Source organism: Acanthopagrus latus, chromosome 12 (assembly GCF_904848185.1).
Source record: "Acanthopagrus latus isolate v.2019 chromosome 12, fAcaLat1.1, whole genome shotgun sequence".
In the NCBI taxonomy this organism is placed as follows: Eukaryota; Metazoa; Chordata; class Actinopteri; order Spariformes; family Sparidae; genus Acanthopagrus; species Acanthopagrus latus.
Window position 1 is genome coordinate 13,780,377 of NC_051050.1, and position 25,841 is coordinate 13,806,217.

General features: G+C 42.0%; 1 protein-coding gene across 5 annotated transcripts in view; it reads left to right on the forward strand.

The window, feature by feature from the left end:
* Positions 1 to 25,841, forward strand: part of lrrc75bb (leucine rich repeat containing 75Bb) — a 40,225-nt gene that overhangs the window by 9,779 nt on the left and 4,605 nt on the right. For all 5 annotated transcript variants that reach the window (XM_037116622.1, XM_037116623.1, XM_037116625.1 and 2 more), the window contains 2 exons: positions 5,152 to 5,280; positions 9,432 to 9,544. In XM_037116622.1, coding sequence (XP_036972517.1) covers positions 5,152 to 5,280; positions 9,432 to 9,544 — 242 coding nt within the window. The remainder of the gene's footprint in view (positions 1 to 5,151; positions 5,281 to 9,431; positions 9,545 to 25,841) is intronic.

The window sequence follows — 25,841 nt, forward strand, 5'->3', positions numbered from 1 at the left end:
TCTATCGACAGAAACCACATATAGTGTGGTTAACGTTCCTCAAGTCATCACATCACCAGACTAACTTTTCACACCGGCTGCACTGGTGCACCAAACTTTTTCATTTTGGTGCACTGGCACATAAGTCAGATGCGCCCAACGGTACATTTAAAGTTAATTTCTAACATTTAATGGTGCAGATAAATATTTGCCTTCATCTAAATCACAGCACCTGCAGATGAGACCCACTACATTTTAGACGCACCAATGCGGCTGATGAGAATTCGTATTTGCCCCCTGCAGCCTGTGCACGAAGCCATAGTTTCCCTGATCCTTTGTTAATGGTGAGCAACTGGAATTCACGATAAGTCTTGTGTTAATTCATGCATCAAATCATTATGAGTCATGCATTAGTTGAGTATTACTGAATTTCCCTTCTCAAATATGACACTTGCTCGAAGAGATGATAAACTGTGTCGCCTGTAGACTCTTGGTTAAGACGGTTTTCTGATTTCTGATGTCTTCTCTCTTTTTCTGCCATTGTTCACCGCCTCCTGTGATGGAGCAGGTTTGAAATACATAGAAGATGTTTGATACATAAATCCACGTACGTAGAGGCAGTTTATACAAACTTGAATGCCTCTCGAATGTGGTGTGTGGTTAAATAGCTCTAATCTGTCCCCAGCGCGCAGCGTTGTGCAAACACTTCTTTGTCATCAGCATTATAGCTCCCAACCATATGTAAGGTATGTTGTCTACCTGTTACACTTTCTTGCATAACACCTTTCCTGGTCTAATCCTCACTTTCTGCAGTTTTATTCAAACAAGAGAGAGTAGTGGGGGGAAAAAACTAAATAGTTTTTAGAGCTCAGCTTGAGCTTTCCTCTGCCTTCTGTTAGCTGTGGATTGATCAAAGGAGAACAGTTTTGAAGTTCAGACAAAGGCAGTTCTGATCAAGAGGGGCCCCCTGTCACGAAAACTCCCTGCCCATCTGTATGGTGCTGTTGAATAAATTATACAGATGTGTGCACATTAAAGCACGAAACAATGCCGAGGAGGAGCCACGGGTGTCTGAGCCGAGGACTGATTCGCAGGTATCTCCTCAGAAACCATTAACTGAGGATAAACTAGATGCGGGGTGAATTTCAACTTAAGCTTCATATTTTGTGTGAGGCAGAAGGGATGTGACTCATGCATAGCTTTTCCTCTAACGTCTCTGTCCCTGTTCATTAAAGCAGTCGCAGGAGAAAAAAGGGGATTTAAAAGATCATCGTGTACATTTGTTGGTCGTGAGCAGGGGCAGCTTTCCCCGCAGCTCTGCATTTAAAATGCTCACGAAGCACCAGCACTCCCTCCGTCTCTCTCCCAGCGAGGTGAAGCCAGAGCCCTGCTTCTCTTGAATGTTGTTGGGGCTGTAGCCAAGTGCCTGACTAACAATACTTCCAACCCTGAATAAAAAAAAAAAAAAACACACTGGCAGTAGATCTCCCCGCCATAGCTCTCCAGCAGCAGAGGAGCTTTTCCCTCTCGGAGACGGATGGATTTGGAGATAATCAACTTCAGATGATGGATGCTGGAACACGTTCCTTGTTCACGTTGAGGAAGTCATTACAAAGAGGAACCAATAACACTGGCCCCTGCGCTGTTATCTCCATCGCAGATCTGCCTTCTGGGCCATTGAGTTAATTAGTTTGGGGTCTTCTAGATATTCATTAGTAAACAAAGAATCAGCAAACAGTCATATCAATTACGCTCGACAATCTGCACACCGAGCACCCAATGTGCAGCGATGGCGGAGACACTAATGAAGGTGCTCTCTGTGGTGTGTGAAGACCTTTCTGAAGTGTCGGGGTAGCTGTCACAACACATAATTATTCATCTTATTTGACTGTAAATACCTCGATTCAGTACTGCAGCAGGTTTTGGCGCCTTTGCGATCGTATTGTTACTCAACTTGCCTCTCTGTTCATCAGATAAAGTCAGAAAGTCCCCAGAATGAGTGAATATTTAAAAAAAAAAAAAAAAAAAAAGTAGTAGTAGACAGGAGAAGTTTGAGATTTCGGGAATCACACCAAGAGTTAGACTAGATGGTACACTCCACTCTCATGTCTGTGCGGTAACTGTGAAGCTGTGCATATGCAGAAAATATACGCTTGTTGCATGTAGCATCTAAAGCTCGCTCATTAATACTGGGTGCTCTGTGTGTGACGAATGGTGACAACAGGACAACAGGAAGTTGTTTTAACAGGTCGGTTTTTGGATGACTTGAGCAAAGAAGGTATCACTTGTTGATGAGATGGATGTTTTTTCCCTTTGGATGGAGCCAGGCTCACTGTTTCCATCTGTTTTCCAGTATTTATGCTAAAATAATCTAACCTCCCCCCTGGCTGTAACTTAATTACTTTAGAGACACAAGAGTGGCATCAGGCATCGCAGGAAAGTGAATAAACATGGTTCATTTTTTAATAAGGTTATGTTCAGGGATGTTTTCTTACAAAAATAAGATTATTTGAAAATACGAGAACATATTCAAAAGGTCAAGGTCTCACTCACTTGGTTCGTTTGGCCTGTAGCTACGGCATAAATATCAGCAGAATATGAAATTAATTTGTGGAAGTGAAAAGACTTGACGCTGGAGATAGTGAATGATATTTAAGAGAAACTGTCATTAATTTACATCACGAAGCTGGATAAAAGTACAATTTGTAAAGAGAGTTTCACTTCACGAGGGACAGGTTGACTGCAGGAAATCCAAAATGTTCCTTTAGTTCCTCTACTAGAGATGTGCGCCCTGTGCGAGCTATTCCTCATCTGTCCTCCTGTCGCATATGACTAAGTTGACATATTGACCTCGTCCTACTTGCCCATGTGTCGTTGCTGCTGGCCGTTTGTGTCTTTGAATCATCAGGAAGTGGCTCTTTGGTGTTTTTTCATATGATAATCAGGCAGTTCTGACCTTATACCTTGGATCTCAAGATGACAGCACAAAAGGTCAATTCAGTATATATATATATATATATATATATATATATATATATATATATATATATATATATATATATATATATATATATATACACACTTTAAAAGAAAGTAAGTAAACAAAAGTTGGAAGGTCCATCACCTGACAGCTGTGACACGTGTCTCACACTGAAGCAGAAAACTGTGGGACTGGATTTGCCACCGCGTTCAGTGTATCTAATTGGATTCTAATGAACTGCATGTGTGGGACGATGTTCTGCTCATTGCTTTATTCAGACTTTTTGTGATGAAGCAAACGTCAGATTAGATATGCAGCTTTTTCTCGAGGCCATTTGCAGCGGGATCTGAAGGAACGCAGGCATCCCGTCGGAGACAAACAGGAAAACATTTCATGCTTTTATGATTAGGAATCAGTCAAAGTAAACTGCAGGATCACATCTGTGTGTGTATGTTGAAAAACGTGGTTTTAAAACAGCTCCACAAAGCGGCTCAAGAACAATCTGATGCGGCACCTGCTTAACACAGCATCCTCATCATCATAAAATTATCTCTCCGTGCTTTCATTTATGGACACAGGCGGTACCCTCAGTCTGCACTTAGTAAGGTTTATTGAAGGGAAAGCTGGCCTGGAGGATGGTCCAGCGTCAGGGAATCCCAAAGAGCTTTGCTGTAATAAATCAACCCAAAAGCTGGAGGAGGAGAAAATGCTGATGGGAGTTTTCCTCTCTGCTTCAGCTGTGCCCTGAAGTGTTCGGGCTGTCAGAGCGTATAGAGCATGTTTAACTCTCGTCTGCTATTTTAAAAGCTCTTCACTTCATGTGGAGCTGACAGTATTTCACACTGATCACTATAAACAACAGCACACTGGTCCCAATATGTTTGTTCAGTTGTTTTCATGCAGCAGCTGCAAGTGTAATATGTTTGAGTCGAGGAAAACATCTTTTAACAGTTGTCATGGATTAGGCGAGACAGGCAGCTTTATGCCTAAAAAGAGGGGATTTTCTTTGACTTTCTTCCTTCTTACTCCCAGCCTTTCATGATTTTGTTTCATCTGCTCACTTGCGCGTCTTCCCTGCTGTTTGTTGTCTGCATTTGATGCATCTGAGAACGTTATTTCCCAAACACCGGCTGCTAATGACGCATCAGCGCTCAAAGTATCACCCCGAAGATGCAGCTCCAATATATTTACAGTGTCACTGCAAATAAGAAAGATATCATCATGTGTGCTGGCTCCTACACATAGAAACAATTTTTCAACAGAAAGCAGAAGTGCATTTAAGTGGAATCTAAATATATTTCCCTCGGCTAGTTAAGTTGTGTTTTGTGAGAAGGGATTTCCCTTCAGGCAAAACTACAACTGAAACCTGCACATGAGATAAGAGGTAGTAGAAGTACTGAAGTAGTTTTATACTCTTCACTGGAGAGTTTAACATCATATTATCTGGAAAAAGGCCGTACCACTTTATCTTAGCTCACTTAATCTTTACTCCCAACACACTCCCCTAATTGACTGCACATGTGTTAACACATGACTCTGATGGCAAACCATTATCAGCTTGCCGAGATAAGAGGGCAAGATGAAAGGGGAACAAAGCCTCTAAACATGGAGAGTGTATTTTCATTAAAACGATCCATGAAATGTCACTTGAATATTAACTCAAATGTGTCTCAGACTTTCTTTAATTTCTCTTCACTACATGTGAATTTTGTTCATATTTTATTTTGAGTTACTAGTTGAATAGGTCTACATGCTTTAGTGCTCCAAAAACACATCCATTTTCTCAAACGCCATCTGAAATGCTGTTCTTGCTCCTGTCACTTTAAGGCCCACCCACCCTGTCTGCTCTGATTGGTCAGCTCACACACACCTGAGCCAGCAACAGGGCAGGTGTGCTAAATTAATTCTAACATGGCAAACTAGCAGCTAGATTTAAATTATACAAATGTATGCGTGACATGGTGATGTGGTGTGATGTCACAAACTCACAGAATTGAAGGCGGGGCTACTGACGAGGCGTTTCAGGAGCAGTGTTTTCAGTGGGAGAGAGGAGCTCCTGTTAGTGCAGACTTTTACCAAACAACTTTTGAGATATCTTACATGCACTATAACCTATAAAACACCAAAGGAAAGGAAAAAGCTCCTTTAAGAGTTAACTGAAGCACCCTCCTCTCTCTTTTCTTTTCTCACAGGATTTGGGACTCCAGGGAACGTCGCTCAATGACATTTTGTACAAGAACGCAGCTTTTCTCAACCTGGTGGACCCCATCTCTCATGAGCTGCTGCTCAGCCTGGCTCGGGACCTGCAGTGTCCAAAAAGGGTATGTCAAAAATAATATGGTTTTCAACTTTCCTGAATTATGTAACAACAGCTCTTTGTTTAGAGACTTGATGTCGATTAACAGGACAAGAACTTAAGCGGCAGCATGCCCACATTTGTTATCCATGCCTCAGTGCAGGTGTCATATTTATTGTCATGCTACTGTGACAACAATTAACTGTCAGTTTGTGTTACAGCAAATGCAGAAGCTAGGGAGCAAGGGCAATTATATTGTAGGTGTTTAAACATTAGCACAATGGATCACTTATGCACTTTAAGGTGTCTTTAAAATGTGTTCAGTATCAGGTGACATATTAACTTTTATTATGTAAGAATTCCTGCATCCGATGCAGAGGTTCTGACTGGCTCATGTTTTACAGGGGAAAGGGGATTGGCTCAGCACATTATAACATTAATCTTGCCATTGTAGAGCATAATTCTAAAGCTGTGAGGGTCATTGCAGACTAATTAAAGAAATAGTTTAGTACGATGGGGAATGCCAACTTGGATGAAAAGTTTTACACAGCTTCTCATCTCATTTATCGCCTTTACGATGAATATAAACCTGCAGTCCGCAGCCGGTTAGCCTAGCTTATTACAAAGACTGGAAACAGGCTCACTCTGAAACCAAAGTAACTCTAATGCTCTCTAAGTAACTCATGATAGCTTGTTTGGTATAGAGAATAAAAAAGTGTTTCACAGTGTGTTACAGGAGCTTACTGTATGTGCAAAACAATTTTTTGCACGGTCATAGTGACATGTATGTTCTTATCTAAATGGCAGTGGTAAATCTCTGCTTGTCTGTCTGTTTGTTACTCACACATTTTAAGAACCGTTCATCCGATCAACTTCACACATGGTAGGTGTGGTGCTCAGGATCTACAGAAGTGCAGTGTTGAATGTGGTGCAATTTGGACACACGACTTATCCAGTATTCATTTTGAATAAACAACCAACACAGCCGTATGGAACAGCAGGGATCGTGCTTCATTGCTCTAACTCCATGGCTCTGAAAGTACTGATGTAATCATCTTGATTCTAAATCGCATATATAAAACATCATCAATATCATCGGGTTGGCCGCGACTAGTCTTGGGCAGTGCAAGAGGCTTAAGACCGGACCTGTGAACCTCTCACATTAACAGATAATCTGTGTGGGCACTGCTTTAGTTGAAAATGTTGATACTGTGTGTTGCATTTTAGAAAAACTGCAAAATTGCATCCAAGAAATAGGATTTACTACTTTTTGTCAACAGAAGCCATTGCAACAGAAACACTTTAAACTTATTTCACTATTTTTTTAAACAATCACATATATTTTGCACATTCTGGAAAGTTTCTTGTATAGTGTATTTTACATGTGGAAAAGCTCCTATCAGTGGACAATGTGGAGCAATAAATGAGAACCAACCCTCAGTCCCAGCTGGAAAGGGGACACCTGCTTGTTAGAGAGGTCAGGGATGAATGGTACGACCGATGGGTGGCACTGTGTCAGGGTGCAACTCTGCAGCGGGACCATGTGGTCCGTCCTCCCTGCTGCTCCTGCGCTCTTTCAGCACAGTGGCATTCCTGCAGGGGTAATCTACCTCGGTTGCGTAATAGTGGGAAGCGTGGGCTTGGTGCCCAGCGGTCATCCTGCTGAGGTCAGCGGGGCCGCTGGCCACGGTCAATGGCACCGAGGGTTGTGGGGCAGTGTGGCCTTGGCACTAACAATGAGAGCACTTTGAGGGCTCTGACAGGTGGCAGGTGGGATCAAACGGGAGAAGCTGGTGCTGCGGGACTGCTGTGAAGTCTGTTGTGTCCCACCTTTCACTGTTTGTAAGGAACTGTATGAAATGTATGAAGGGGTAAAGGGAGTCAGACAAGGTGGACGATTTTGTAGTTTTTGAAGGGTTGAAAGTAAGGTAGGAGAGCAGGAGGATTATTTTGTCCTCATCTGAGATGTATAGATTTTTTCAGCCTTTCTTTTGTGACCATATTGTAAAGTTAGTTACATCAAAAAGAAAACTTCCATTTGCACAAAATTTGTGTGTCTTTTAAAAAGGTGATGTAGTTTGTTTGTAGCCTAACATTAACTTTTTACATTTTTATTTTGGAAGGCAGAGAGAATATGGGCAAACAATGACTTTGATCATTTAATTTGACTTGTTTTGTGGAGGATGTTTCTAAATCAGGAGGACTTTTCAAATAGATACTATTAGCCCTGGATTTTTGCAAAGTAAAACATAAGATTCAGCCCTGCTCAGAAACCAAATAAAGCATACAGGCCCTGAAGATATTAGTTTAAATACAAAGGGTTAGAACAACCCCAGCATTCAAAAACACAGGATTATAATCTGCTGCCACTCTCACACTGATTGACACGTCTTAAACATCAGATGATTTAATGTAGATTATTTATAGATGTTAAAGGAGGTTGGTTCATATCAGTAACATATTGTAAACACAGCAGAATGAAAGGCCTACACAATCAGTGGCTGAACTAAATGCTCGTAATGTTGATCCCTCATCATTGAGACAACCTTGTCAATTATGCACACGAATTACATCCAGATTTATGTGATCAATAAAATATTGGACGAATCCTTCAAGATTTACATCATGATTTATCCAGACTGGCTGCCAGCTCATCTGCTCGTAGCGTGGCATACAAATCAGAGACATTAAAATTCAAATTACATCTCAAACCCGGGGTATGGGTGTGAAGAAGACACTACAGAGGTTGCTCAGAGTGGCTGTAAAGCACAGACCCGGCAGCCATTACAGCTATCTAAAGTCTGCAGTTATCGCCTGTTGGAAGGGGATGGGTTGCCTCAAGATAAAACGACTGTGGTCTGTTTTTTTTTTGTTTTTTGTTTTTTTTTACTTAGCCAGTCCAGATGATAATCACCTGTAAGAAAAGTCTAATCTTATCGCTGTTTACTTTGGTGAGGAAAGCCCAGGAGGCAGGAAAGGAGAGTGAGGAGCTGGCAGCAATGTTCTCCTGACTGGCTGGCGACCCGTGGCAGGATACTGTGTCAGACGTGACGAGGATGTAGAGAGGCAGTGTGCTGGAATAAGGCCCGGCAGCTGCCTCAGTGGCCAGTGTTCTCAACCACTCTGTGATTTATTTACATTACATATTCAAGGACACATTAGAGCCAAAGAGATAAGTAACTTGCACATGTTTTGAAGCTCACTGTCGCCCGTTACAGACAGCTGATTAAATGTATGTTGTGTTTGGATGCATGATTAATGTCTTGGGATTCTTAGAGGAGGGTCACGGCCGTGCACAATTATCAACACTAGTGATTCTTCCAGACCACGGATTCACATTTTTCTAAGAATACATTCACGTTGCGAATCAGTATGCGCCCCTCCGACGTCGTGCTCACTCATCCGGGCGGCTGAAGCAGCAGCACAGGATGTTTTGAAAGTATGAGGCATGTTTGTTTGTCGCCCAAGAAAAGAAGTGGCAGCGGGAATGGTTAATCGCCTTAAGGTAAATTGCCCCCTGTCTTCTTTTTTTTTTCCTCTCTCCCTCTCTCTCGCCACATTGCCTCTCTCTTGTTGTCGTGTTGTACCATTAATTAGATTTAGCCTGCTCAGCACAGCCCATTCCATTTAAAGTCTTTGACGGAGGAGGAAGAGAGAAAAGAGAAGGCGAGGAAGAGGGGGGGAGGGGGGAGGGAGGAGAGACGAGGAGCATGAGGGAGGCAGAGTAAATTAATGTGTCCATGTAGAAACTGTGTGATGCAGCTGTGTTCAAAGGAAGAGAAAAGAAAACACTTTGTGACTGTGTGGAAATCAGCACATCTGTAGTTTGACGGGATCAGAGCATCCAGCGATCGCGAATGACATTTCCCTCGTGCGCATCTAACCTTCTGAAAACAGCTCCTTGTCTTTTTCACATTAGAAAGTTTGTTTTGTTCCCAGTGTTGTTTTGATCCTCAAACGCAGGGTTTTCCCTGCCTGGAAAAGATACAAGCAGGCCACCTTTGGATTATTAGCTTTTTTTAAGAATTCTAACAAAAAGGCAGAAGAGAATAACATTCTCAATATCCATACAATCAGTGTTATTGATGAATTGAATTGAATGAATTTCTGTTGATTTCTGTACTTTCTGTATATTTATAGTTGTTGTCCATCGTTCGTCCTCTGTGTTTGCTGCAGGAGACCGACACGTTCAAGTCCACCAACAAGATCTGCCGCCAGCTGATTTACCACCTGACCCCTCACTCAAAGTGGACGAGACAGAGCGTGCCCAGGAGGAAGTCTCAGGCCTGGTGAGTGTTTCCTGTCTGATACTGCCATGGCGAACACATCCTCCCACAGCCTCTCCGATATACCGGTCTGACTTAAAGTTGGTTTGGGAGAAGTCCTCTGCCAAGGTTTTCCTGCAGACTCTCAAGGTTACATCCGTGATAGAGTGTTAATTAGGGCTGCAGGTTAATATTATTACTTTCTGGGACTATAACACACTTTCTGGAGGATTCCCTGGATTTATGGCCACAATTAAAATTGAGTTTGAAAACTGGAATTTTGAATAGTGACTCATAAAACTTCACCAGTCATTCTTTCATAATTGTTCGATCGTGACACTTTTAGCATCACGACTCCTCTCAAATGTCCTCTGAGGTTGAATAGAAGACACTGACAAGCATACAGAGTATTGAACATCTGTTTGACAGAATATCCTTATGTGTGAGTGGTTATAATGGAGAGTCTCGCCACCGCTACACTGGCACAGAGCGGCGGAATATCCATTACATGCAGACATTTGGGTGTACTGTTTCAGCAGAGGGATGTTCATGGACAGTAGGAGCGTGTGGATAGCACAACACATGGATCTGATGGTCCACCTGTCGAACACAACCACTCTACGATCAATGCGCCAGCTCCGATTTGTGTCAGAGGTCTGCTCATTAACTCACACGTAGTTTACGCTATTGGGGATGAATCCAGTTACGATCCACTTATATTACTGGAAAAACATCAGCTTAAGTTTACGATTGTTTCATGGGGTTTGATGAGAGCATCCCTGCTTCACTTCATAGTATTCAGTATTCTTCAGTGTCTGCACACACAGGCGGGTATTTTATTCTGGAAAAAAAGAAGCAGATTTCAGTGAGAATATCCTGAAAATACAAATAATTTTTACCCATTATCAACATATTATTGGTCTCAGCCAAATTCAGCCACACCTGAACTTGTTTATTAAAAAAATCCAGATACACCCTCAAGTCCTGCTGAAAGAAAATGTTTTCATGCATTTCATGCATTTAATAGATTTTAGTTTATTTCTACTTTTGTTTTAAAGGGGCTCTGTTGAGCATCTGCGCTGTGCTGGAAGCCGATCATTACTTCGTGTTAGCAGACTCCATTTTTCTAAACTAATGTTAGCTACCATTGCTTTTTGTTCTTCTCCCTGCATGATTGATAAAATAGAGTGATTAATACATTGAAATTGCTGCAAATTGTTATAAGGAATCTCTTTAAACACATGTGTAAACTTTACTTTTCTCTATTTTACAAATGTTGCTGATATTTAATGTTTGTTTCTTAGCACATCAAGTAAAGATGTCAAACATTTGCCAAACATTTTGTAGATTCATCAATAATTCATCGTAGCTTTATACTCTAGATCCAAATTTTTGTCAGGTTTGAATCACCAACCTCTGATGTCTTCCAACAGTGATCCATTGATTTTAACACCCAGCAGTAAAAACAAAACAAAACAAACAGCTTATTCCTGTTACTGCTGTGACAAAAACAGCCTCACACCAGCTACAACAAGCGTGATTTTAACAACCTGGAGTGTTATTGTTGGCCACAGAGGTAATGATTACTCCGTGACTGATCTGGAGGCTATGAAAACAGAACCCCAGCAGAAATGAAGGTGACCTGGACAGTCGGAGCCAGATCTGAACTGCCGCAAAACATCTTCACTGAGGCGAAGATCATCCGTATGCAGATACTGATACTGATCTTCTGAGTGAAATACAAAAAGTGCGTGAAGAAATAAAAATCCCTTCCATCTCAAATTAAGTAACAGGTACATTTGTGGAGACGTTATGAAACAAACAAAAAAAAAAAAAACCATCTCTAATGATGATCACGAGGCTCCCTCTCCCTGAGCAATTAACCCAGATTGAAAGATTTTTTCTGACAGCTTGAGTTAACTTCCCGCCCCGGTCTCTTGGTTGCAATATTTTTCAAAATAGCACTCAACAGAACAACAAGGCAGACTCTCCCAGTGTGCTCATTAGCAAGCTCCGTCTCTCTCGCTCGCAACCCACCCAGACAGCAGTGCTCACTGTGGGGCTCAAACCGGCAACAGAAAAAAGAAACGAGCGCCTTTGGATCAAATGAAGCATTAGGACGCTGTTTACATGCCTTCAAATGCTTTTTTTTCCTCCTGTTATTGATCTGTTCATTAGCTCAATCCTCTCTTCCTCCATTTCCCTCTCCCTGTCGGTCCGTCTCCTCTCCCCATCACCTTTCTCCGATTTCTTCCTATTTTAAAATCCCTTCCTCGCATTGATTTTTTTTTTTTCTCCCTCCCCTCTCTTCTCTTTTCCTGTGGGATTTTTTTTTTCTCTCCTGCATGTGAGAGTCCATTTTGTTCAACAGTTGCCACACAGAAAGGTTCTGCAGTTTGAGCCGAGGCTCTGGGGGAAACGCTCTGTCAGACGGAGAGGAAAAAAAAAAAAAGGTTGGGGGGGAGGAGGAGGCGGAATCACTGCAAGGTTGCTGATTAGACAGTCATGCATTTCCCCTCTTTCTAACCAGCCGCGCTCGGAATCGATTGTGAATTTGATCTTTGTAAAAAAGCATTAGCTATCCCGTAGAACCGACGCTGCATTCGTACACTTTTATTTTCTTCAAGTGACGCTTGGTCAATCTAAAAAACTGCAATGAGACCATGACCTGAATTAGATTCTTTGTAAATGAAACATATGCCCTTGGTTGCACATAAGTCATGATTCAAGCATTATCACTCCTGGCCTGCTTCGCTTTTATAACTCTCTTACTGTGTGTCACACTTTATATACTGTCAAGCAAATTTCATTTTTCTGCCGCATGTGCCAGGTTTCTGAGAAGTACAGTGCTGTCGGGTCCCCGGAGGAGTTTTTAATGTTATTGTAATTGGTATTGAATTTCAGATTAATCAAACTCATATCTTTTATTGCGCTGAAATTGCCCTTCCAGCACATTTCCAGAGAGATTGGACTCGGGTTGCAGATGCTTTCTCAGTGCTTGTCTTTACTGCGAGGAAGTAATTGATGCGAGGCTCTTACAGCAGCTATTACAGACATCTATGGTACATTTAAGAAGACGATTGAGTTCTTGTTTCCATTGTTAACCCCTTCTCATTTCTCGAAATGTATGTGAAAATATCCGAAATGCCTAGCCAAGTCTAGCCCAAAGTAAATGCAGAACTTTGTTGAACCATTTGGAGTTCAGCCGTGGTTTGGGGTTCTTTTAAAAGGTTATAAGCTGATTTTTCTCCAAGCGTTGAGAAGTTCTTCTGCCATCAAAGGTGCTTTTTTGATTTTTTTTTTTTTGTCTAGCCGACATGTCCTACAATCCCAAAGTGTCATTATTCGACGAGTTGGAAATTAACTCTTAAATGAACTTTTCTTAATCTATTATTTATATATTTTTGTCTCCTACATGCAAAAATAAGCTTGGATATGACCTGTAACTGCCCCTATGAGCTGTAAAACACAAATGGGTCCACATCATCAAGTTAAAATTAGATAACAATATCACTGAAAATGGACACTTAACACTTGTTTTCCAGGCGCCTGGCAAGAAAAATGCGATTGTACGACCTCAGAGTACCCCCGCCTGAGAGTAACAGGGACAGAAACTCACCATAGTTCTTTATTTTCTTAGCTACACTAGCTTTATGCGTATAAAATAGTCATCTTAGTGGCTACATGGTGCATCAATCATCCAGAGGCTGGCGTGTAAGTGGCTCAGGAGATAAGAAAAGGAAGAGAAAGTGTGTAACTTGTCTACACGACCTCTAGTTGGGGGTGAGCTCCTGTCTGCTCAAATGAGCTGTCAGTCGACGATTCACATCTGTTTACCATTTTTTTCACAAATGTAATCATCTGATTTTGTGTTTTGGACTAAATATGTTAAATGGATCTGGTGGACATCTGGGTATGGAGAGTTGTTGGAGTTTCATCCACTACTGAAACACACAGACACATTATTAATGATCTAGCAAAACTCATAACAATCATAAGAATAAAAAAAATTAACACATAAATAGAACCATTTGCCTAGTTACTTAGGTGTGTTTATAAAATGCATTTAGCTTTTTTCTGCTATATTTAAGCAACCATAGAATATCCTGTTCAGCAGAAGTACTGAGCGGATTTAAGTTCTAATAAAAAACAGGCGTGCAGGTTGTGCCGACTGACGATAAGAGTGAAAGGAGTCGTGGCGATGACAGCTGCTTGGGCAGGTGTAATCAGCTGTGGGTGAGCTGCCTAAAGCCTGTTATTTGACCCCGACCTCACACTGTGCAGGCTAAAGTGCCTTTTCCTCCCACAACTCACACCGCGAAGGCTGCGCTGAACTCAGCCCGTTGCTTTTATTTATCCTCATATAAAGCTTGACAGTAACTGAACAAACAGTATGTCGCCAGCTTTTCTCCTGGTCGTGACTTCCACAGAACTCTGCATAAATATCTGTGAATCTCTGTTTATAAGAATTTAGAATGAAGAAATAACAAATACTTCATCCGGATAACAGTCCGTAACCATGTGGCGCAGTGCTGTGCTTATTTCACTGTAAATATCAACATCTGGTTGCACTTAACATTGTGAACATGTTTCATAAGTTGTAATTCATGAAGTTCGAAACGACTGGTCCTGACCCTACTGTAGCTGTTCGCTTGTTTTGAACTCCAGCTTGATTTTTCATCAGACCACCCCTTGAACTCAGTCTATTGCTTTCTACTTTTCCTTTTTATCAGCAGTGACAGTGGTACACTGACCCTTCCTTGCACTGCTCAAACCATCCGTACGCTTCAAACGTGCTTGTTGGACTGTCAAACGGCATCATCACCCCACATGGCTGCTGGCAAGAAACCCATCACACGGAAATGGCCACAGTCAAACGCTTCAACAAAGGACGACCGGACTGCAATTGTCAACACAAAAAAAAAAATGTGTGAAATCGTGCTGCTTAACATTCCTCTTACAATCCCTTTTATGTGCACGGCTGAGTGCAACACCACGAGATGTCTCGCCCCTCTCTTTGACAACAGGCCTTTTTGTGCCCGTTCGAAGCCGCTGCAAACATGTTGGCTATCAGGCAACGCGATGTACGAGCTATTCTGACAGAGGCCTCAATAATCCAGATGTGAAACCAGACAATGTTGCCCAGGGTTTATGACGCAGCTGCAGCCAAAACCTGCAGGTTTGCATTCAAAAACCAGCAGCAACCACTTGAGGCTGGCTCCGAAACGGGTCAATCCTCATAAGAGCCCATGTTAAAAAGCCCAGCTGTACAGCGGAGATAAACATGTTTACGGCCTGATGCAAAAAAAAAAAAAAAAAAATTGGGGTTTCTACAGCTAATTTCCCTGCTCATGACATGTGCGGGCGCTGAATTTTTGCTATGTAGTTTTGGAGAAGACCTCAAACTCATAACTTTAATAATTACAATATTAATGAGGTGATAATACAAACTCAGATTTATATGTATATTTTTCCATAACTGAATAAACAAGCTGTTCTCAGAGGAAAATACGGCTTCCAGAACACTGAAGCTAGAAAGGTGGCAGGGTCCGCCACAAGTAAACACGGTAAAACATTGTCTCTGCCATCTTTATGGTGTCGGTGACGATAACCACAATTTGGACACTACACTATTTGTGTTTGTCTCGCCACTGTACGGTTATGAAACACATTTAAAAGCCCAGGGAAAATGTTGTTTACGTGTTTATTTTCACATTCCTGCATCCAAAATGTAAAATGGGTTGCATCATCTCCTGTCTCAGCTATCCTAACACCCTCCTCGCTCTCAAAATACGCACTTCAGCCCCCGTGGCTGGTCCAAACCTTTGCTGTCTAAATTGTCCTCAACCTCAACAATACTCCTTCATCAAGTCATCCTCAGCTGCCTGCGGCGGTTTTTCTCTGTCAGACTCCATGAGGCTGACTAAAGTAGCCACAACTTACCACCTACAGGCCCCGTCCTGCACGCCGACCTGTGACTTGCATCATCACGCTTACGAATTTGTCTCTCGCCAGAGTTGGAATGTCCTTCCCACTTCAACAAGATAATCCCCTTTTTGCTCGTAGGCTAAAAAAGAACTAATTTCCTCAAGTGGCACATCACGTCATCCTCTCACTTCTGAATCATACCCAGGAAAGCATTAGCCGGTGAAAAGCCGCCGAGGCATCTCGGCTCTAAGTTTGTTTGGTTGAGCAGCGAAAGTTTCTTAGACATCGTGTTATAGCCTGGATGCTTATGGCCAATTTTGTCAACTGCATTTCGATGTCTGCGTTCCAGATTCCTCGACTTCTTTTCACCGGCTAATCACCAGAGAAGTGCTCACTGGGACTCGCTCTCCAGTTTCTCTGTGCTCTGCTCAGACTAATTTGCTCTAATCTTTAAAGAAATCCCCTCTACCTCTCTTTCTCCCTCTTGCTGTTATTCTGAGCCCCTTCTCCCTTACACGATCCTTCCTGGGCCACAGCAATGCTGTTAACACCTTCCAGCTTTTTCAGCGCTCACTGTTGTTCATGATGCCGACCTATAATTATAAACCAAGCTTCATTCAGGGCCAGGTCTTTATTGTTGTGATTTAACATCTTTTGTTTTTCTTTGTTTTGGCCTTTAGTCAAAAAAAAAAAAAAAAAAAAAAAAGCTGGCACACTCTAGTAGAGGGATGCTGATCACAATATCATACAAATATGAACAATGAGGAACTAAGTCTAAGTTGGCCTACATAGTGAATAAATGAGAGAAAGGAAATCTGTTTTGATTATGCTAGAGAGAACTGTTCAGTGGTTCCAGGTCCATGTATCTGACAGTTCTGTTCCCCTGATTTCACCTCTAGAGTGAAATGTCTCAACATCTATGGGTTTATTAGGCGCAGACATTTAGATACACTTTAGGATTAACTATAATAACTTTGTACATTTGTTTAATATGTGGAATATTTTGGTGTTTCCATCAGCCTAAGGATAGTATCACAATGCAGCAGTTCTGCGATTAATCAATACATTGCAAGACAAACTAACGATTCATCACGATATCTGTGTGGATTTAAATACTCCATTGTGCTGTCAGTTTCACAGAATTTGAACATGAACTGAGATGGAAAAAACTGATACAAAATAAGTCTGTTTTCATTTAAAAAATACTGTTATTTTGGTGATATGATGATATCACATCACAAGGAGAAGTGATACATAGTGCTGTGATATTTTGTCCCACCTCTAATAAACACTGACTTTGCTCCGACCAGTCTGAACGCTAAACACACCAAAATCGTTGTATTGAGACAAAGCAGTAGGTTAACGTTATCCGATTAGTTGTATTGACTTACTGCTAGTGTTATTTGTTTACTACTCCTGCGTCATAGGATCAAAAACACTCCCTGTTTTGGTGGCTTTCTAACCCGATAATGTGTCGCCCTGGATCGGTTTCTTTCCTGTGGCTCGAGGTGCTTCCTGCAGTTCAGGGTGTTCTCGCCCTGAGGCGATGCCCCCGTCGTAATAATAACCTGTCACCTATAATCTGATTACGTCTGGTCTCTTGTCGCACGGCTGCTGCTCCGTGTCAAGAAAATATTAACTCGATAAGTCTCCCTTAATGCATTTACTGTACATGGGGCATCTGTACACCGAGCCATGTGTCATCTGCCTCTAACAAGTGCATGACCTATTTTTTGAAGCCAAGTCAGCCCCCTGAGGTGTGCAGTGGAAGGCCGAACAGCCTCCGACTCAGCAGGCCTGACCTCTGACTGCCCGACCCTCCTCAGGCGAGGGCAAAAATCTGACAACACGGAGGGAAGGAATATGTGGGAAATATGTGATTTTGTGGCTTTGACTGCACAATAGCAGATGTCTGGTTTGTGGAAGGTTTCGCATCCTCACGCTCATGGCTGAGATGGAGTGTCCCACTTGACTGCATGTTGCACTCAGTCTGCTCAATCGGCTTTCTGTTTGACCTCCACTTTTAATAGAGACTTAAAGATCCAGCCACCATCCTCGCGCATGAATAATTGAGGGCTTCCCGCGGTAGACCGAGATGCTGGAGGATGAGGGGGAGGAAGAAGAGACACACAGTATCCATCCCTCTAATCTTCGGGGCACAGGGGGGGCCGTAATGAAATAATTAGAAAGATTAAACGTGTTGATCGGCAAACACGAGGCCGCAGGTGTTTTTTAACCCGACAGAAATGTTTCAGATTGAGCCTAGCCGCTAAATAACAGCACTGAAAGGCTTCCTCGGTTTCTATCCGAGGATTGAACCTCTGTTAACCTCTCATCGATTGGATTTTAACTGTTAATCTGCGATAAGGCTGCAGCTGCCCGAGAATAACAGAAACAATGATGGTTGCGCTTCTGATGATCTGTGGCTGTCGTTCCTTTTGAGGCTGATACGGATCGCTCCCGACGATGAAGCCCCTCGGTCTGCGTTCGGAGCCCTGCATTTTAATGCCGCTTTCATAACCGTGCCTTGACATAGTACGGCAGACACAGGCGCACTCCTCTATGATATACAGTTATGTAATGCATACTGTTTTCTATGTGTTCTGTCGCAGTATCCCTTTCTCCTGAGCGTCTAGTTTGTCACATTGAATCAAATCAGGGGTGAATTTATAGCTCAGCCGAAGATTACATTTTGCATTTTACACGCTGCAGAGGTGCATTATGGTACATTCTGTACCAAGAGGTTTTATAATCACTGGCACGGCACAAATACGCTTTTATCTTTGGTCGGAAGTCATTATTTGAGGTAATCCATGTTGCATCCATGTAGGTGTTATTTTTGGTGAAAACTAAGCTTGAGAGAGAAATAAGGACATTTTTGTTTTTTCTTCTTCTCTTCTCTTCACTTGTTTGAATGTTTCACACTGAGAAGAAATGTCACCAGCCCATGAGAGTTGTATCTAAGAGTTGGTGCAGCCAGCAGTCCTGTGTCCTTTCGTGTTCTTTTTCTGTGCTAGTTAAAGCTCCACCTTCACACCTGCACACAAGCCTGACAAGATTAATGGTGCTACAGCTTCAAGGATTTGACTCAGCTGTTTTTTTTTTAGCGATTTGATTTCCATTATTTTTATTTTTCTAATGGCACATGTGCTGTTCCTATCCCTCCGCGTTTACATCAACACTACTACTTTCCCTCTAACAAATTCAAACCTTTCCAAGAAACAAGCCAGCGATCTGAGGTGTCAAAACAGCGCTTAGCCCAAAACTGCTCATTGACGACGCACAATAGAGGAAGCCCTAATCAGCCCATTCGCTAAGTGTTTCACTGAAATTTAATCCAAATCCAAATGAGCTCCGGGGCTATTTTTTCCCTCGCAGAAAATGTGCCATTATCCTCGCGAAACTGGAGGACGCTGGATGGTGCATGCGCTCACTACTTTCATGTTTCCCAGCACATTTTCTGCAGAAGCGTAGTATCAGTGTGACAGTCGCAGTGTGGCGGATTTAACTACATTTCGTGCTCAGAGTGACTCTAAAGGATTCTCATTAACATGGACCAAACTGTCCCAAGGCACAAGAGTCACATATTTGATGCTAAAACGGAGTTCAGTTGAGCAAAGTGGGTGAGAACATGTTCGGCACTGTAGCCCACGGTCACACGTCTGGAGGCACATACAGATAAAACAAGGGGGGTAAAAACAGAAATAAAAGAGCAGTCTTCTACCAGCTGCTCACTTTTCAAGGATGAGTTTGTAAATTAGACCCTTGTAGGCGCTCCCACGGCTGAGCTCGACTGCCGCCCATGTATTATACAGATGCCTGGAGGCAAAACATCTTAGATCGATCCGAGGAGTAAACAGGTCAAGACCAAAGCATTGATGAAGCAAGCATTGATCTGACCGATCCCACGGGCCCGTGGAACGGCGTCCAACTCCAATGTTTCTCAAGTGCTTTTATTTCATTCCCCTGAAATGAGTCAAGTGTCTCTCTGCAGGCTCAGCAGGAAATATAGTTGAATTTGTATTGCAGAGTGTGTCCTCCTGGCTGAGATACTGTTGGATACATTACAGAGAATTTACAACCACACCAGCAAGAAAAATACTAGTACTAAGTGAGAAAAAATTAAATTTTTAATTCCAATTACTATCAAGCTGTCTGTGAGAGCCTTACTGGTAACAATTTCAAATAAGGCCTGATTTAAAAAGTTGTAAATGAATTATTGATGATTAAAAATGCAACTTTTTAAGTATCAGTTAATATAAGGCATGTAAATGTGTGCCTTTGGCGTTATGAGGTTATTGTAGATCCTTCACAGGAATGTACAATCAACCCAAACTAAGAATCATTGTGTTTTCATACTTCAAATTTCATACAGGCTTGCAGGATTTTGCAGGAGAATGATCATCTCATCCAACTCTTGGAAAGAATGAGTGAATAAGAGCATTGCATACGTTGTATTTTAAGCTAGTCAGCTAATTAGGCTACTTGTCAATTCACAAAAACATATGATCCTGTGAATTCATAAATCCATTATGCCGGGCTAGAAGGAATGCGCTTGTGGCTCAGCATCCTGCGAGGAACTTCTGGCAGCTATGTCTGTGTTTTAGATGTGAAAAGTGGGAGAAGGGATCGTTTGTTTGACAGCAACAATGGTGGATCCTCGAGAGCGTAGCATAGCTGCTGCTAGCGTCAGAACTGGAGAGTGTTTTTAATTGACAGTGCAAAGAACGCCACTGAAGGCTTTTTGTGTTAAAAAAAAATAAAAAATGTTTTCACTCTTCTCTCCATGCTCTGCTGGTGGTAGCGCTCCCCTGCAGTTGGTCTGATTGGTTAAAGTTAGCCTGTGATAGACGGTGACAGACAGACGGTTCGTCAAATCACCTGCCAAGTATCTTTTTGAATCGCTGCCCGTTTTGTTTCTTGCAGCGCCCTCCCAGATGGTTCATCTGACGCATCGGGTTAACTTATTGCATTAACATGGGATCTAAATGGAAACTTTATTAAGTGTGTCATATTGAAAATGTGGATCACATCATCCAACTGCAACCCCAGTCGCTCCAGTGAAAGCTCTGTGTTTATACAGCATTGCCGAAAAGAGTGACTGCTCTGGCAAAAGAAAGAGGTCAAACTGTTAAATATATTTATTTGACCGAAGCAGACAGTTTTATAACAGTCATTGTTATATTAAATCCCACAGTAAATGCACACAAGAAAAAAAAATAACCTTAAGAACTCCCTCTGTCTCTCAATGTATTACTGATTCATGAGAGTAAATGAAGGGGAACGTGTACTTTATGTGGGCGGACAAATTACAAGTTTGTCCTGCCATTTGCTTTTAACTCTCACCCTGGTGGCAGCACATTGAAGGATTGTGCGATCCTCCTCGTAAAGATGTGACTGTATTTGAATCTGGGAGTTTGAACATGTTACCTCGACCCTTTCAGCCCTTTTTTGAAATGTTCACTTCTCCAGCCCTCCATCTCTTTCAGGTCAAGAGTAGAAGGAGTGTTTGGTTGCATTCAAGCGGAAATTGATTTGCAGAATGGTGAAGTAGGAAAGATGCAGACTAACTCAGATGATGAGCACTTAACTTTTGTAACATCAGAAGGAACAACAAGACTGAGTGGAGACTGACCTCATGCTGAGTGGCACCAGACATGGTTACAAAATGAATGAATGCAAAAATCAATTGACCTGCAAGGACCTAATGGAGAGGCTTTCATCTCGTCTGTATAGCTCAATAGAACAATACAATAATAAGATAATCATAATTATGAAAGTCTAACCTTTATTTTGTATATCACTTTTCTTTCAATGGAAAAAAAGTGAAGCAAAGCAATTATACAGCTGTGACAGCACGAGTAAAGTTTTCTGTAGTTTTGCATCAGGGGACTCCTAGAAGACTTGTGTTGCAGGATCGGCGGTTGCGTGCAGGGTAAAGGTGCATTATGTAAGAATTTTAGTTGAAAACAAGATATAATGGTTGTCACATTATGACGTCCGTGTATTGTGATGCAGAAATGCCGACAGAAGTTAGCATGTTAACCAGTGAACACTGACATTTCCAATCTCCTAGTCTGGACCTCTGGCTGCACAGCTAACTGAGCTAACTGCATTGGCAACTACAGTTAGCAGCAGCTAGTAATTCTGTTCCCTTTAAGTCTATGAATTTGATTTATAAAATGTATTTTTAAAATGAATTGGAAGCCAATGGTAGTGGGCTGGAATGGATGTAATGTGATTTCTTTTGTTCCTGTCTTCTGGCTGCAGCAAAAAAGATTGAAGCATTTCAGGGAATGCTAAAAATTATCTGCTTTTTCAACAGCATGAAGTTAACGACAACAGGTGAAATGGATTGAAACAGGATTGTTTCTCAATTAAGATGGAGGATGTCAGTCGTACTGTTCTTTAAACCCATCAAACTGCTGGTAGTGTCTGATTTTCCAGATACATAGAGTTGCATGTCATCCGCTTAGCAATGTGAAGAAATATCAAGATTATGCATTATTCTGCCAAGTCTCAAAATAGAAGGGGACCAATGATAGAACCTTGAGGAATGCCGCAGTTCAAAGGTCTGTTTTCAGTGTCTGCAAGTCCTACAACATCTCTGAGATTAGCAACAACTTAGCCTGCAACTCCCGTCCAGTTAGAGCCAAAGAAGCCTCTTAGATGAGAGGTGAAACATCTGCAAGAATCTAAAACCAGCACAGCTGCCTACGATATACTGCTTAGAATCTCTGAGATTACAAACTAAAATACTATGAGCTACTGTATCATAAACTCATCTTAAGTCAAGTAAAATCAGTGCAGAAGTGCCAGCATCAGCAGCAGGGAGAAGATCATTGATTCCCCTAAGTAGAGCAGTCTAAGTGCTATTGACTCATGTGAGCAGTAAATTATAAACCTTTTCTAAGATCTTTGACAGAAAAGGAAACCTGGTCTATATTCCATACACTAATGTATATTTCATAAACCATACATAAAATAGAAATATTTGATATGTGCAAATGGCTGTAGTTCACATATCATCAGAAATCAAAGGTGCAAATTGTATGTTTGAAACCTCATATCAAATATGCTATGGAAACAGCCAGATATGATATGTTTTCCATGCAGTTGTTACAGTAGTCAAAGAGAAGCCGAGACTGTCTGACTAAATCTCTGTATCAACACTGGCACCCTGCGAGACAGATCAAGCCACTGTGGGTTTCTTATCCAGCATGAACCCAAATCCGCTGCAGTTGAAATAGATTGAGTCACTGATTCTACAGCACTGTGTCTCTCAAAACACAGTTTCAAGAATGAGCAATTAAAAAAACGCATTCCCTTGTTTTGTTGTGACCTTTCCTGCAAGCTTGGTTTCTTTGCCTGTACTCCATTTCATCATCACAAACCCCAGATGTTTTGGCTCTACCTCTAGGGCTTACATAACCATAAAACAGCTAGGACTCTCGTTCAGTGCGTCAAAGTTAACAACATCCCTGAGGAAAGACATGCTATGAAAAGCAATTAGACAGTCCGCCTGCACCCGAATATAAGCAGCCAATAGTTTGACACATGAGAGTCAGCTCTTATTAGATTCCCGCACTGTTGTATCAGTTGCTCCTGAGGATGTCAATAAATGGGTTTCCCTCACTTGTTTGCTTTTAAATGAGTCCCGATGCAGGGGACGCTCTTGTTTCAGATCATGCTTATGTGCGTAGACTGTCCTTTGATGTTGTTCGCGTCTGAGCTGGTCCAAGAGGATGTGCACCACTGCCTACGAGCATGGCAGCCACATCAGAGGAAGAGAGAGATGAGACATTTTGTTGTTTATGTTGCGATCATTTCATGCTGATGGACTATAGTGTATACTGTGGCTTTAGAAAATGCTAGCTGTGCCCCTGGGCCTCCAGCCAACCAAGCAGCCTGTGGGTGGAACTGTACCCATGGACTTGGGAGGCAGCGGCTTTCGAAGGAAGTATGAAGTCGCCTTTACTCTGCCTCATTAAAGCCACATTAGAGCCCACCATCGTCTCCCTGCGCAAAAACCCACTCAGCTCCCGCCAGACTTTGTTTCTTCCCACGCAAACAAAGGCACACAGGTGAGAGGAGAGGGCTCCAGCAGAGGTAGGAATACCCTCCTGTGCACAAATACAAGGAAACAAAGTCGATGCTCATGATCAGTTTCATTACAGTGAAGTGCAGGAGCTGCACAGTGGTACGGTAAGCCTTCCAACGTCACAGATGTGGTCGAGCGTGCCAAGAAGCTGCAGATGAAGTCAGACTTTTTCCTGGCATTTTCAGAGCTACAGTCAAAGTCAATAACATTTGAGCGCTGAAACAATTAATCATCTCACAGCCTCTCGGATGCAACACCTCAGGGCTCCCTAGGTTGGGAACCACTGGAATGAACGATTAAACCATTGGACTAAGAAAATCGTTATTTGCAGCCTGTGGATGTTATTTCTCCACAATATGTTTATTGTCATTTCTTACGTTATAACATTGTGACCAAGACACAATGACAACACAAAAGTTATATAGACACACACGGCCACATACACACACACGATTTGCCTACATTGTTTACCATATATTTTCAAGTAAAGCATATATTTGAATTTTTTATGACGTTCATGTGTGGTTCCCACAGCTGAATAAAAACTTTCTGCTTGCCCACAGCAATCTTTTTCCAGACGTTACGTTCAGAAAACTCGTATTCACATGGCAGCCATTTTACGTGGGAAGCTTGAATGTCGGGATGATGCTCACACAACAACCAGTTTGCTAACGTTAGCATTCAGTCACTTCATAGCTTACATCATTGCTTGATTAAATCCAGTGTGTTTCACTTTGTGGCATAGATAAACCTGTCTGAGACCTGCGGTTGAATGATTACACTGTCAAATGAAAGCCAAATATGTTGTTTTATCTTGAAATTTTGACCAGTGTCACTCAAGAGTCAGTTGTCTTTTCGGCTGACCATTCAAACGTTTTGCCGGACTTGCAACCTGTGACACAGCAGTGTGATACTTTAGCTTCCCGCCTGAGCGTGATGTCAGAGGATGGAGCATCCATAGTCTTCAAACATTCTCATTAACCACATTTAAACCTTATATTGTCTGTTTTTGCGCTTTTTCAACAAGCATCATTCAAATCTGTGTCGTCAGTCACTTCTTGTACAGTATATCCATTTTACAATCATTAAATGTAACAAGTGTTTATTCAGTACCATGCTCAACCAATATGCTGCAATATCTGGATAAGAAACAGTAAAGGGGAGCACATACGAGCAGCGTTTTCGCATAAGAAATGATGGTGACATTTTACTCCATAAAGAATCAGTTTGTATTCAGGTGGCGAGATGAAAATTTAATAAATGCAGGAATACTGTAAGGCACTGCAGAGGGAAAAATGAAAGCAGGAACACAGGTGCTTCAGCCGATCTAATTCAGAGCCAGATGGAGGGAGTGGGATTATAGGAGTGAAGCGAAAGAAAGAGGCCAAGTAATAGAGGGAGCAAGAAAGTGAGAGGCAATGAGCAACAGTGAGGAAATGAAGGAGGGAGAGATGAATTATAGCCTTCTCCGGGAATCAATAATCATTCGAATCACAGCCCCGGTGTGCTACAGATCTTATTCTTTCCCTTAACCGAGCAGAGAGGGTGACAGATGTAAAAAGCGCAGCCTTCTGATTTATAACGCTCCCAGACAGACCAGAGAGCAGAGAGAGATGCGAGGATAATCCTCACTGTGCCTGAGGAGGGAGAGGGACGAGTAAAAAGGCAGACAAGACAAAGACAAAGGGAGGATAAACCTTAGGCCAGTTAAACAGAACAATTTTCTCCTGCTTGTCGGATTTTTTAAACAAAGTCTCCCACGCTTCCACCTCATTATCATTTGTTTGGCAGATGTCTTTCCTCCGACTTCTTCCAAGTCTACGTGCCAGTAAAAACAAAGGGACTCTAATGCACTGCAGCAGGCTCTGTCTTAACTCCCCAGTGCCACCATGACATGCATGCAGCTGCCTTATAGCTCTCCTATGCATATTTAAACACATTCTGGTATGGAGAGAACATTTGTGTTTCAAAGTATCAGAGGCAGTGAGGGATGCAATGATCCAGCCAGACAGGTATGATACTTAAAGTATTTTTCTTTTGAGATGGATTCACCCTAGCTAGAAGACAACAGGTGGAAACAGACTGTCACTTGCCTTTTATCACCCTTGTTTCTCGCCTGTTTTTGTCCCCTTATAGTGTGTTTGTCCACCCGTCACATACGATTGTATCCTCCTGTCTGATCTGCGCAATGTATAAGAAGATATTTATCAAACTCTGACAAAAGTTAAAGCACAAGTTTGGCATTTTTAGGAAAGGTAGAATTAACTTGTGTGTGATGAATATAAAGCTACT